This window comes from Pogona vitticeps, chromosome 5 (assembly GCF_051106095.1).
Source record: "Pogona vitticeps strain Pit_001003342236 chromosome 5, PviZW2.1, whole genome shotgun sequence".
NCBI classification, from domain to species: domain Eukaryota; kingdom Metazoa; phylum Chordata; class Lepidosauria; order Squamata; family Agamidae; genus Pogona; species Pogona vitticeps.
In genome coordinates this window covers 9,084,475-9,098,362 of record NC_135787.1, presented here as the reverse complement: position 1 = coordinate 9,098,362, position 13,888 = coordinate 9,084,475, and the positions used below count along the sequence as shown (strand labels likewise).

General features: G+C 43.0%; 1 protein-coding gene across 1 annotated transcript in view; it reads right to left on the bottom strand.

The window, feature by feature from the left end:
* Positions 1-13,151, bottom strand: part of PPEF2 (protein phosphatase with EF-hand domain 2) — a 31,437-nt gene extending 18,286 nt beyond the window's left edge. The window contains exons 1-9 of the mRNA XM_078394480.1: positions 12,952-13,151; positions 10,135-10,204; positions 10,007-10,036; positions 7,436-7,563; positions 6,182-6,239; positions 3,882-4,057; positions 2,179-2,293; positions 1,855-1,901; positions 571-737 (exon numbers count right to left, since the gene is read on the bottom strand). Coding sequence (XP_078250606.1) covers positions 571-737; positions 1,855-1,901; positions 2,179-2,293; positions 3,882-4,057; positions 6,182-6,239; positions 7,436-7,563; positions 10,007-10,036; positions 10,135-10,186 — 773 coding nt within the window. The 5' untranslated portion in view covers positions 10,187-10,204; positions 12,952-13,151. The remainder of the gene's footprint in view (positions 1-570; positions 738-1,854; positions 1,902-2,178; positions 2,294-3,881; positions 4,058-6,181; positions 6,240-7,435; positions 7,564-10,006; positions 10,037-10,134; positions 10,205-12,951) is intronic.
* Between the last annotated feature and the right edge of the window lie 737 nt (positions 13,152-13,888).

The window sequence follows — 13,888 nt, the reverse complement described above, 5'->3', positions numbered from 1 at the left end:
AAATTAATGTCGTTAAGCGAGGCACCACTGTATATTTTTAAAGATGAAGTTACAAGAACTGTCCACTTGGAGGCTGAAAGAGACCATGCTATGCATAGAATTCACTAGAGAAATATATTTCCACAATGTCATTACCATAACTGGCCACCAGAGAGAGCCAGATACCATGCTATGTGCAATGTTTACTATTAAAATAGTGTTTGCTATAATCCAAGTTTTCCAGCATCTGCGGGAGAGCTTGCGTCTGATCCCCCTACAGACAGGGGGGTCCTACTGTATTGGGTTACTTTAGCTTTTCATACATATTGCATATTATTATGTTGACTTTTGTATGCTTTTTCATCACGCTGGCTTTGCACTGTTTTTCAGATTATTTTATATTGATGTTCGTTCATTTATTTCAGATTTATGTTAGGTTTGATTGCACTACTGTTTGGCACTTTTGTTTTGACATCTGAGAAAAGGGTTTAGAGAATGTACCTGACAGTGATTTCACAAAATAGAAAAAATTAAAGATATGACAAAAGCGCAGAAACTCTGATTTATTGCATTATGATTTAAATCCCTTACCGTAAGTTGACCATATAGTCCTCGTGGTTTCCTCGGTTCAGATGGACCTCTTTTGGGTAAATTAAGAGGAAGACGAGGAGAACAATCAATACCTCCATGGACTGTTTCCCTCTGTCCACAAAGTCACCATTGAAAACATAGGCTTTCTGTGGAGCTGGAAGGCCATTCTATAACGAGAAGTAATAGTCAAACACCGAATGCATGGCAGGACAAGGAAAGTGATTACGAGTGAGCCATTCGATTTGATTGGACCAAGTCTCCTAATGTCTGGGGCCACCCTGAAAAGTAGCTTGAGTAAGGGCCAAACGATGTGATGTGGCAGCTTTATAATGTCTTCCTTCCAGGGATGTACCTTATTTTTCCATGTATAAGACTATATTTTTGTCTAAAATCTTTAGACTAAAAGTTGAAGGTTGTCTTATACACTGAAGTAAGACGAGGAGAGAACAAACACAAGTGGAGGGGAAAGCAGGGATCAAAGCGATCCTGCAGTGCTTTGATCCCTTCCCCCCTACACTTGCTAAGCCCCATTTAGATTTAGTAATTTGGGGTTTAGAAAACTGGGGGGTGTCTTATACACAGAAAAATATGATAATTCCTTCAAAGCTCTTGCAGATAAAGCTTGAGTTGCAGACGAAGCCTGAGTTTACCAACTGCAAAACCAAAGCAAGTGAACATGCAGCATACAGAAGAAAACTTCTACTCAGATAAAATACATCTTTACCTTAAGGGACCTACTCTTCGAATGACATGCTAACTGTATTGTCTAGCAGCTGATGCAGTTAAGGGGAAGCTGACTTCCAAAAAGTGGGACAAACAGAGCTGAAACGAAGAATCTGGAAGTTTAGTGGGGCTGGCTGAGTTTATTTTGAGAGTTCTGGATTGGTATATTGATATTGTGGTGAGTCTAAAACTGCCTGTCTATTTTTGCAGGGGTGTGTATTCCCCTACCACTCATTTTGTGATGCCCAGATTTATTCAGAACTTGAGATGTTGTAGGTTTTTCATTATTTTGGTAGCCAAATAAAAGCTTTACAAAACTTTTTTTAAAATTACTCATTGACCACATCATTCATTTTTTAAAAATACTTTATAATTTTCTTTTCCCCCCCACTTCTTTCCTAATTATAAAGAACTGTACAATTCCTACTCAGCTGCACTACAATCCTCAAGAAGATCAGCTGCCCATTTTTTTTTTTTTTTTTGAAATGCCCATCCTTTATTCTAGGTCCAAAGTCTGGCATACCGTTGTGCACATAACCCCTACTAGCACACCATACGTACCTTGTAAAATATCAAAAACAAGTCAGCCAGCTGACCGTGTAAGTCTCCTAATAAAACAAAAAGAAAGAGTTTCCTTTAGGAATCCTTTTCTCCTACTTTTCACAGGTAGTCGTGTCAATCAAAATATGTCACTCATCCTAAAATTGTGAATCTGAGTTTTCCTCTGTATGTGTAGAACTTTACATTCACACCTTCTGAGTCTGGTTTCGATTTGGCAGCTTTTCCAACCTTATAGAACAGTTATTATGTGCCCTCAAGTAAATTCTGATTTATATATTTTTAATTCACCTATAGCTGTCAATGAAGAACAACCACAGCACATACCACACACGGTGATCTCCTCGCTGTAGCAGGTGGAGATGTTTGTGATATTTGGCAGCTGCATAAGATGCCTTTGGGCCTCATGGCAGAGTCTCAAGACGTAGTGAGCGTGAAGCTGCTACTGGGGAAAAAGGAGGAGGAAAGACAGAAGGACATCAGAGATGAGACGTTTCACCGTACATTGAAACTAGAAGGTCCAGGATCTTTGGAGCACATTATTAATTTATTTTCAGTTGTAAAATAAGGCAAAAAGGGACACTTGACATAGACACTAGACAAGAACTCTTGGCCTGTCTAACCAGTATTAGGTAGTCTGAATGGGATCTTTCTCCACAGTCCAAATCACAGAAAAATCTTATTCAAGGAGCTTTGCAGAAAAAGCTCTTCAGGTGGAGACAGCAAGCAAAATCATAAAACTTCAGACTTTCCCCCAAAACCTACAGGACGAAGCTTTGAGTGCTATTTTGGTCTATAATTCCGGGCTTGCCGTACTGTTGGGCAGAGTGTTGTAGCTGCCCCGGCAGCAGATGTTAGAGGTGCCAATATCCAACTCCACGAATTCCCAAAGTTAGCCTGCTCCCGGCCCCTCCTACACTCAGTTGAGGAAGTTATTGTTCATGGGTAAAGTAAGATGTGTGTGTGTGTGTGTGTGTGTGTGTGTGTGTGTGTGTGTGTGTGTGTGTGTGTGTGTGTGTGTGTGTGTGTGTATGTACAGTGGTGCCTCGCTTAACGATTGCCTCGTTTAGCGATGAATTCACATAACGATGTGTTTTTTAAGAAAATAATATGCACCGTATAACAATGTTTCCTATGGGTGATTTTCGCTTAGCGAAGTTTGGGACCATGCTTCGCATAACGAATGCGATTTTAGGTCCCCTGCTTCACTTAACGATGTTTCTTTTTTCAATTTAAAAAGTGTCTTAGAAGGGTCAAAAAAATTTTTTTTCAGCCCATAGGAACCAATGGACCTGTCAAAATCTGACAGCTCCATGCTTTCCTATGGGGGAGAAAACAATTCACCATAAATTAACGAAAGTTCAGATCAAAGCCAAATCAGGTTTGCACACGACTTAGGGGGTCCTCTAATGAACCCAAGCATTTAGAACAGTTGCTGAGTCTTCATAAATTTTTTGTGAATTTTTTCTTCCCCCATAGGAAATAATGGAGCTGTCAGATTTTGACAGCTGTCAAAAGTTGGGGTGAAAAAATTCACCATAAATTAACGAAAAGTCAGATGAAAGCCAAATTAACTTTTGCATCCGTTTTAGAGGGTGCAGAAGCTAATCCAAGCATTTAAAACCATTTTTGACCCTTTTATGACACACTTAATTTTGCAAAAATTGACTTCGCAAAGCCATTGAAATGTATTGAGTCAGATTCAATACATTCCAATGGAGGAAACATTGTATCGTTTAACGATGTTTCCTATGGGTTTTTTCGCTTAAGGACGGCAATCCGTGCCTATTGGAACGGATTAACCGGTTTCCAATGCATTCCTATGGAAAATGGTGTTTCGCATAACGATGTTTCACATAACGTTTTTTTTGAACCAATTAAAATCGTTATGCGAGGCACCACTGTATATGTATGTGTATGTGTATGTGTGTGTGTGTGTGTATGTTTATATGTGTGTGTGTGTGTGTGTGTGTGTGTGTGTGTATATTTAAAATGAGAGGAAAGGCCACATCTGCTCATAGGATACTTACTTGTTTTTGCTTGAATGCTTCCAGTAAGGCAGCAGCATCTTCGGGGAAGAGAGGGAAGGAAAGACGGGGGCCCATATAGCTGTCTGGCACCACCACAGATTGGTAGTGGAGTGATTTTTCTAGTTTAATATCTTTTGTGACGTCAGGTTCTGATAATATGCGCTTAAGGAAATCTCCTAAGAGAAAGAAGAAGAAGAAAACCAGCATGATTTTCAGTTCAAGGACAGACAGCTAGGGTGGTGTTGGCGGTGGTCCTACTGTCCAAAAACTGTTGGAGCACGACGACAGTCAACCCGGGCTACCACCGGAGCTAATGGTGACAGACAATGGGAGTGACAGTCCATGAAAAACCTCTGCACCCGTTTTGGGATCCTAAATCATGCACTCAGTTGCTTGGAAGCAACATTTAGATCCCATATTTTCAGCAGGGAACATACTACCAACCTGAGGTCAGGGTATAAGCCAAGCAGCTCAGATGTTCTGGACCAACAATGGGAAAATGTTACTTTTTTAGGACTATACCTCCCAGAATACTCCAACCCACATGGGCAGCAGCCATTTATTCTGGGAAGTGTAGTCTGAAAACTAACCTTCCCCGTTTCTGATTTGGACTACAGTTCCCATGCCCTTTAGCCCTGGAGATGCTGGGTGAGGCTGATGATGAGACGTCTAGGACAAAACAACTAGGATGTTCAAGTTCGTCAACCTTTCTTGACCGCCTGGGACTCAGGAAGCTGACTTTTACTGAGTCAGACCCTGGGTTCATCTAGCCTGGTGGTTCCCACTCTTGCGTAACCCTGGGTGTTCTTGGACTGCAATTCCCAGAAGCCTTCACTACCAGCTGTGCTTGCCTGGGTTTCTGGGAATTGCAGTCCAAGAACACCTGGGGTTACCCATGACTGGGAACCACTGATCTAGCCCAATGGTCTGGCTCTTCTGGATTTACAGGATGATTCTTTCCTTGGCCTCACCTAGGAGTCTCACATCCAAGAACTATCCAGGCCTGACCCTGCTTAGCTTCTGAAACCAGATAGTATCTTCAAGTTGGTTCACTAGTATGTGTGCAGTATTGATTCTACATGTTGATTCAACTCTCACACAGGCAAAAAGTGTTTAAGGTAAAGTTTCCCCTTGACATTTAGTCAGTCGTGTTCGACTCTAGGGGACGGTGCTCATCCCGTTTCCAAGCTGTAGAGCCAGCATTTGTCCAAAGATAGTTTCCGTTCTCTCATGGCCAGTGCGACTTAGATTCGGAACACTGTTTACCTTCCCACCGAGATGGTACCTATTTATCTACTTGCATTTGCATGCTTTCGAACCGCTAGGTTGGCAGGAGCTGGGACAAAGCGATGGGCGCTCACTCCGTCGCGTGGATTCGATCTTACGACTGTTGGTCTTCTGACCCTGCAGCACACAAAGGCTTCTGCGGTTTAGCCCGCAGCGCCACCACGTCCCCAACTCACACAGGCAAAGGACCCTTATTAACCTTTTCTTCTCTCTCTTTCTTGACAGAAACAGAGGCTTCAGCAGAGATTTCATTTTAGACACCTCAGTGGCTTGCTAATATTTCCTTTGTCTGTGGAGGAGAGCAGTCAGGAACGGCTGTAAAAGCTTTATCAAAAAAGGGTATTCCTATCCTATAGAGTTCTAGCAGTTAGATGCCAAGGCTCCACTGTATGGACTTCTGGGATTTGTAGTTTAGCGGATGACTTAAAATTCTCTGTTGGAGAGCTCTGGCGCTCTACTTTGGGAGCAAAGCCCTGAAGTCCTCTGGCAGAGACGTTTAAGATCCTCACCAAAATGCAATTGCCACAGGGTGGAGACATGACAATTGCCGTGGTATCCCATAACTCTGCTTAGCATATACCGGTGGTCCCCAACCTTGGGCCTCCAGATGTTCTTGGACTTCAACTTCCAAAAATCCTGGCCAGCAGAGGTGGTGGTGAAGGCTTCTGGGAGTTGTAGTCCAAGAACATCTGGAGGCCCAAGGTTGGGGACCACTGGCGTATACCCCCGAGTCTCTTACTGTCCGTGTTGCAGGAAATGAGAAGTGAAAAACCTCTGTGCCAAGAGAGGAGAAAGGGATGGAGGCCTTTAATGCCTGAGCGATTCGTGAGAAGCCTTGGGAGAGTGGCTTTGGTTTCTCAGCCTACAAGTACTGTATATAAATGATTTTCTCTCATGTAATAAATTTCATAAATTATTTTCCTCATTCGTAGGGGATCACAAAACCCCGAGGTGCAAAACGGTGCCTATCAGATTTAGCCGATCAAATATATAGCTCCGCTTCATTAGCTTACTTTCTTTCCTGCTGCTCGGTGTGAAGTGAGTCATAAGGTAGTCGAAGAAGTTGTTGAGCTGCAGAAAACCAAGGAAAGGAAAAGAGGTCATCTTTCATAATCAAAGCAACAAGGGTACCCTTAAGCATCACGTCTCTGTACAGTTCCTCTGTTTTTCCATGCAGCACTGCAATGCATTTTAAGGACAGGCCGGATCTTAGGAGACACGGGTTCAAATCACTGGGTAACCCTGAGTCACCTACACATTCTTTATCTGAGCAACCTGCCAGAGTTGCTATAAGAATAAAGTTTGTCATGAGGGGAACAGCTACGTTGAACTCCTTGAAGTAACTCGAGGGAAGATGTCATATCAATACAAGTATATATGTGTGTGAAATAAGAAGTATGTGAGAACTGCAACATAATATGAATTTTTCCTGCTCAGCGTTCCAGCCACAAAGCCACACCCTTTCCCAGGATAATTCTTTCCTCTATTTTTCTGTTTTTAGCAGACATTCTGCATCTGTGCTCCATCCTCTTCAGGTTATTCTTGGGAAGGAAACACGTAAAATTAATTTCTCAAATACTGTTTCGTGGTTCGGAAAAATTGGGAGGTTTTCCAAGCCGACAGATCTCTGGTCTTCTGTTTGTGGGAAAGGGTCCTTTTGGCTGACACAGCCTATCTCTTGGAAATAAAAAGGATGAGAACATGATGCAGTATTGATGGACTTGGGTTATGCTTCCATTAAAGTTTTTGAGAAGGTCTGGATTCTGTATGGGGGCTGATGACCTTGAACCCTAGGGATGTTGGCAAATCTCTGGGTCTGAGCGCTAAGTCCCATTTCTGAGTCTTTGGCACCAAGTTGCAAGACCCAAATTTGAGTCCCTGTGAAAAGCAAGCTTTTTTCTCCCAGAAAAAAAAAGGGAAGGGGTGGCTGGATCCCGAGTGAAGAGTCACTAAAAACAACAACCCTGAGTCATGTCACTGGTGTGACTTGAGCCCGACTCAACAGTGAGCCCTGCAAGTTGAGTTCTCATGCCTGTGAAATCCTTCATTTTGAAAATTAGAGGATAAACTGTGAGGTGAAATTCCTCAAGTCACTTCCTCATAATGCAACTTTGAACAGTAATAAGAAAGACCTTCCCCTTCATGGGAGGCAGTGGAAGACAGGAGGGCCTGGCGTGCTCTGGTCCATGGGGTCACAAAGAGTTGGACACAACTAAACAACAACAACAACAAGATGAAAGACCTCCTTCCCCCACCCCACCCCATACCTTGAGGTGATCCTGTTCTCCTGAATACTCTATGGATTGAAAGATGCGCCATGTACATCTCCGGCGCATTTCAAGTCGGGCCACGTAGCGTCGATACCATCTTTGGATCAGGATAGCTGCTTTAAAGGCTGGGGTTCGGAAAGACAGACATCGGACATAAACTCTCAATACAGTGATATGAGCTGGCTGGATAGCTCAGTGGTTTAGGGATCTGGCTGTGGAGTCAGAAGTTGGGAGTTTGATTCCCCCCCCCCATGGTGCTTCCTTGGAGAAAAGCCAGTCTGTGTAGCCTTGGGCAAACTGCACAATCCCCAGAAGAAAGAAACGGCAAACTGTTTCAGGGAATTGTCTACTTGGAAAACCCTGAAAAGGGTTGCCGTAATTCAGAATTGACACCACATGATTATTATTTGATTACATTGATATGACAGTAGGACTTGCTCTTCTGAATACAGACGCATGAGCCTTATTTAAGGAGGTGTCATCAGGTACAGAGCTTTCTGGCATGAGACTTTAGCCACACCACCAGCTCAGACCAGAGATTCCTTAATTGAACTACAGCTCTTGAAATATCCCAGTCATCCTACTGGTCGGCAGATTCTGAAAAGTATGACCCTCCCCAAAATATGTCCTTCAGCTCTGGATACCAACCACAGATTTACCCAGTAAAAAAGCAGTCCAATTTTAAAAAAATACACTTCTGTTGTGTTAGCACAACATTACCCCGTAGGATTTTCAGTAAGCAAAATGGCAGTCAACTCATGGCTATCCTCTACAGATCACAATGCAACCACTTCCTGCCTGCCAAAGAAACCAGTTTCCATCACTTCTGCCCAGAGGAGAATAACTATCTCCCCTCAGTCCACATGTGATTTCCTGTCTTTGCTTTGGGCTGGCAAAATTCACCAGAGTTTTGGATTTTGAAAATCCATGGTTTAAAAGACTGAGAAAAAGGGGTGGACAATTCTGAGGAATTTGAAGCTATTCTCCTCTGCGACTCTCCACACTTCTGCTGTGCAGCTAAAGGAAGGCCACCAAAGTGTCTAACCTCTGCAACCAGTTTTGGTGTACTATTTGCAATATATTCCAGTTTTCCTTTCTGATAGCTCTAGCACTCACACATGTAAGTGTCCTTAGAAATCCTTCTGCTTCCATCCACAATCTTGGAGGATCTTTGCTGTGCATTCATATCACTGGAAAATCTTTCAGCAGCCCCGTCCTTCATGTCTCGTTTCCTTTCCATCCCGTCTCAACCGTTTTGATCTGTTCCAACCACTACGCTGAAGCATCCTTGGGCTTTCTATTGACATCTACAGATCAAGCGACCCGATTTCTCCTGATCTTTTCTGATGTCTGAAATCACCCAATTGGAAAAGGTGATAAAAAGCAAAAGTGCAACCTCTGTTTCCATTGGCTGGAATTTTAGGGAGTAACAAAATTCCATTCCAAAGCCTTTGTCTTATCTTAACTCCTTAAAGAATCCTGACGGAGGTAGTTTAATTGTGACCTCTTTGTGAAAGAGAATCCCAGCGCTATTGTACAAGATTATCGTTTCTCAGTGGTTCCCAACCTTGAGTTCCCAGATGCTCTTGGACTACAACTCCCAGAAGCCTTCACCATTAGCAGTGCTGGCCAAGGTTTTTGGGAGTTGTAGTCCAAGAACATTTGGGGGACCCAAGGTTGGGAACCACTGATCTAGATCCTTTGGTTATAAGACAGTCTCTAGATATGAAGAGCTGTTCTGTACACGAATAAGCAACTAGATAGGATAGGTAGTATTCACACAAACAACATTGTGACAGACATCACTGTTTCAGTTTGGTTACTGTACTGCCTCGATCTGGTACGCTAGTTTTGTGTTTACCCATGGCCACACTAAAACATTTTTCCATCTGAGCCGGAGCTGCAAGTGGCATTCTATTTATCCAAGTCAGGGAGTGTCATAAATAAAGTACAGTAGGACCACCTTATCCGTGAGATCAGTATCTGCTGATTCACTTATCAATTATCTGGACTTTTTAAAAAAATTAAAAATCTTAGAAATGCATCTTTCTAAATGTGAAGTTCCCAGAACTCGCCACTAGAGGGAACAAGAGACAATGCTATAGCATTTGTTATAGCATTGGTATAACATTTGGTAGAGGGATTTCTACAATTACCAGAATGGGCCACTAGAGGGAGCAAGAGATGGCATGTACTGTATAATATTTGCTATTAAAATAGTGTTATGTACATTCTGCATCCACGGAATAGCTTTGAACCAATCCTAGCAGATATGGGGGGTCTTACTATAGCTATGTTATTTTAGCTGTGAAGCAGCAAATCCCAGAAACAAACCCACAAAAGTAAAAAAAACACAACTAGGACAGCAACCTTCAGAGGCTGCTGTCCTCTGAAGATGCCGGCCACAGAGATTGGCGAAACGTCAGGAAGAACAAACTTCAGAACACAGTCAAAGAGCCCGAAAAACCCAGAACAACCATTAGATCCCGGCTGTGAAAGCCTTCGCGAATACAACTAGAACAAATAATCTTGCTATCACGTGGAGTAATTTCTATCCTGTTAACTTACCGGGGTGAGATGAATCTGGCAATACCTGGCCTAGAGAGAAAAAGGAATACGTCAGCATATATTCAGATTTATATGGAAGGGTCATCAGAAAAGTTTCACATCCTTAGAGAGAGAAAGAAACAGCTTACTTTTGTCTTGGTTACACAGGAAGCTGCTGTGTGCGGAAGTGCCACATCCCATAGTCTTCAGACAACACACCTATGAAATGGCAAGGGACCATAGTAATTTACACGTTGCATAAGCTAGAAGCCAGCTGTCATCCTAGATGTGAACTACGTACTGCCCTACTAGGGGAAAATGGTGCCACTTTCAGAGGATGATGGTACTACATGGAAGGATGATGGGAGAAGGATTGTCTCCTCTAGCCAAGGGGACTCGAAGCTTGTTCGCTCCACTCTCCATCCAGCATCTTAAACATTTAGAACCTCACTGGTTCTAAATTTCTATCTAATCTACTATAAACAATGAGCTAAATCTAAACACATGTCGTTGCATTCCTGTGATAGCTGGGAAAAAAATCAAGCACACTGCAAGCGCATCTGCTTGGAGGAAAGAAAGAGTGGTTTAACCTGTCTAGTCCATGGAAACATTAATTTTTCAGGATTATAGCTCTGAAAATCACCCAACCGGCTCTACTTGACTTCCACATACTGGCTCAATCTGAGTAATGCAATATTCAAACGAAGAAATTCAGTTTCCTGCTTTCTAACAGCTGAGGGCTCTTTGGAAGCAAAAGAGGTTTTGATTGCCCAGCTGGGTTTAAATCCAGAGTTGCGCCTTCTAGAAACGTGAAGCAGATTGCTTTCTTGGGTGCACTGACAATGACCAGATTCTCACGGCAGTCATTTAAAAGCTTCTGATGCGATGTCTCCACCATCACGTAGGCATCCTTCAGTCTCAAGAGACTATGGTAACATGTTCTGTATGGAGGTCTTGGAACAGTGTCTAGTGTGGCTGAGAAGGTCAATTTGAGAGTGACAATCCCTTCCACACTGAAGAAAAATACAATCTGTCCTCTGTCGAGCTCCCTGATTTTGCTGGGTTTGGGACTGCCTCTTTGCCTCGGCCTGCTGGACAAGAGTCTCTTCAAATTGAGTGAGGCCGTGATGCATCGCCTGCCTCCAGGCTGAATGCTCAGAGGTCAGGGTTTCCCATCTGTTGACGTCCTTTCCTAAGGCCTTCAGATCCTGCTTGCAAATCTCCTTGTATCGCAGCTGTGGTCTCCCTGCACTAATTCTCCATCCAGGAGATCTTTTGGAATCTGACCATCAGCCATTCTCACGACATGCCCAAGCCAACATAGACGTCAATGTTTCAGCAACGTATACATGCAAAAAATTCCAGCTCGTTCTAGGACTACTCTATTTGGAACTTTGTCCTGCCAGGTGATACCAAAAATGCATTGGAGACAATGCATATGGAACGTGTTCAGCTTCCTCTCCTGCCATGCACAAAGGGTCCAGGACTCGCTGCAGTACAGGAGTGTGCTCAGGACACAGGCTCTATAGACCTGGATCTTGGTATATGCCGTCAGCTTCTTATTAAGCCAGACTCTCTTTGTGAGTCTAGAGATAATGGTAGCTGCTTTGCCAATGCGTTTATCCAGCTCGACATCTAGAGAGAGGGTGTCAGAGATTGTTGAGCCAAGGTACACAAAGTCATGACTAACCTCCTGGGGATGGTAATCGAGGGAGGTGAGTCCACACCCTGGCCCATGACTTGTGTTTTCTTCAGGCAGATAGTTAGTCCAAAATCTTGGCAGGCCTTGCTAAAACGGTTCATAAGTTGTTGGAGTTCTTCAGCAGAGTGGGCAACAATGGCTGCATCACTCTCCACCACATGGAATGAAAAGGGGCTGTGATCGTCCCCTGCCTTTCCATGTGGTACAGTCCTGGAACCTTTTTTATTTCCTAATAGGTCTGCCTGGTGGTGGAGAGCTGGAATCTGCCAAATATTATGGATAGGGATTCAGAGGTCTTGCTGAACACAGAAGGGGGTATAAAACCCTGAAAGGCAGGAAGAGGTACTTCTGTGGAATCACCATTCTTCAGGAATTCCCTCCAGAGGCTGGACGTAATGTCTCCAGTTTAATGTCTTAACATTAAAATAGCTACTTTTCCTTAACAGGCGGTCAAGCCAAATGATGCATCTACACTATAGTGTTTTGAAAAAAGAACATTTAAAAAATGTTTTAACATTGTTTTCCAAGCATTCGATGCATACCTCCTATTTAACGCAAAGATAGTGATATTGACGTTAACATGTCTACCTCGTTCAATAAGGTCTCCTGATTCTTTTGTGCCTTACTTTGGCAAGTGGCTGCCAGGGCTTCAATCAGAAAGAGGGGATGAGGGGGGGTCAGTTTCTGCCTCCTCAAGTTGCACAAGATTTAGGCATTTAAGTTACAGTTATCCTTACTACAACCCTGTGAAGTAGGCCGGCTGGCAGGGAGTGGCTGATCCAAAGCACATTCCCACGGCCCGCTGGAGACTCAAACCTTGTTCGCGCCACTCTTCATCCAGCATCTTAAAACATTTAGAACCCCACTGGCTCTAAATTTCTATCTAATCTACTATAAACAACAAGCTAAATGTAAACATTCTTATCCGTCCTCTTCTCTGGCTGTGATATTGCATATTTATGGATTGACTAACAGAAAACTAGATGCAATGGAATGATGGATGATGATCCTCTGATTAAAAGTTAATGCTTGGGAACAAGATGGCATAAGCATTTTGAATTGCAAAACGGTTCATGAGCGCAACAATGTATGTTTAGATTTAGCTTGTTGTTTATAGTAGATTAGATAGAAATTTAGGATTAAGTCCTGGGTAGTGTTTATAACTCTAAAAAAAATACTACTGCTGGACCAGCGTTCAATCTGAAATGACCAGCAGGTGCTAATACATGATCAGCTTTGTTAAATACATACTCCTTTTGCTCACCTTCTTCCTTTCCTTGGTGGTGATGGATGTCTGTCACATCATTCCTGTGCATTCGTTCTCAAGGAGCAAAGCTCGACACACACACAACATATTTCAGATACTGAGGCTCAGCAGATCTTGGGCCTCACCTAGAAGGGAAAATTAGATATAAGTTTTGGGAATGTTACAGATGAAGAATCAGAGGCTGGTTGAAACAACACAAAAGCTGAGATTTGTATTCCTCTTGTCGTTGCAGAAAGCTTAGCGCCAACATTTTCTAGCTTGATGCTCTTTGTGTTTTCACAGCACCCTGGCAGAGCAAACTACAGCTGGGCAAGAACAGCCTTTCAAAATTCTCCCCTCTATTTGTGGGGAGAAAAATCAGGGAAGAATTTTATCAGTTTTCTTCAGAAGAAGGAAAAAAATTCTCCAAAAGTTTTGTAAATGTTTTATTCCAGCCTTTTCTCTCCCCACCCTACCCCCATTACCCTTCTCCTGGGAGCAAATTAATGTACCCAATTTCTGATCTGGTGTGAGCGAGACATTTGGTCACATCCTGGTAATAAATCATCATCATAGGCATCCTTCAGTCTCAAAAGACTATGGTAACATGCTCTGAATTGAGGAGTGCCCCCTCCAGAGCATGAAGCCTGGGTAAAGTAATATGGAGGATAGGCTGTTACCCAAGCAGCAGATCCCCCCTCTCCACGTTGCTGAAATGGTCCAATGGAAAGGCAAGAGCCAATGCAACTGGTTCCAGCAACGTCGCAGGAGTTTAGACCTGCACTTAAGTGAAGGCAAGATTTAGGACTAAAAGACGGCAATAATACAATTTCAAAAATACAGAGGCAATTTCCTTTTGCACTGCGTTACGCCGGAGAGAACATTTTAAGTGGGTTGTTTTGTTTTCAAAAGGTATGATCAATGTTTATTGCCCTTTGGTTGTCTTGTTCCCAGT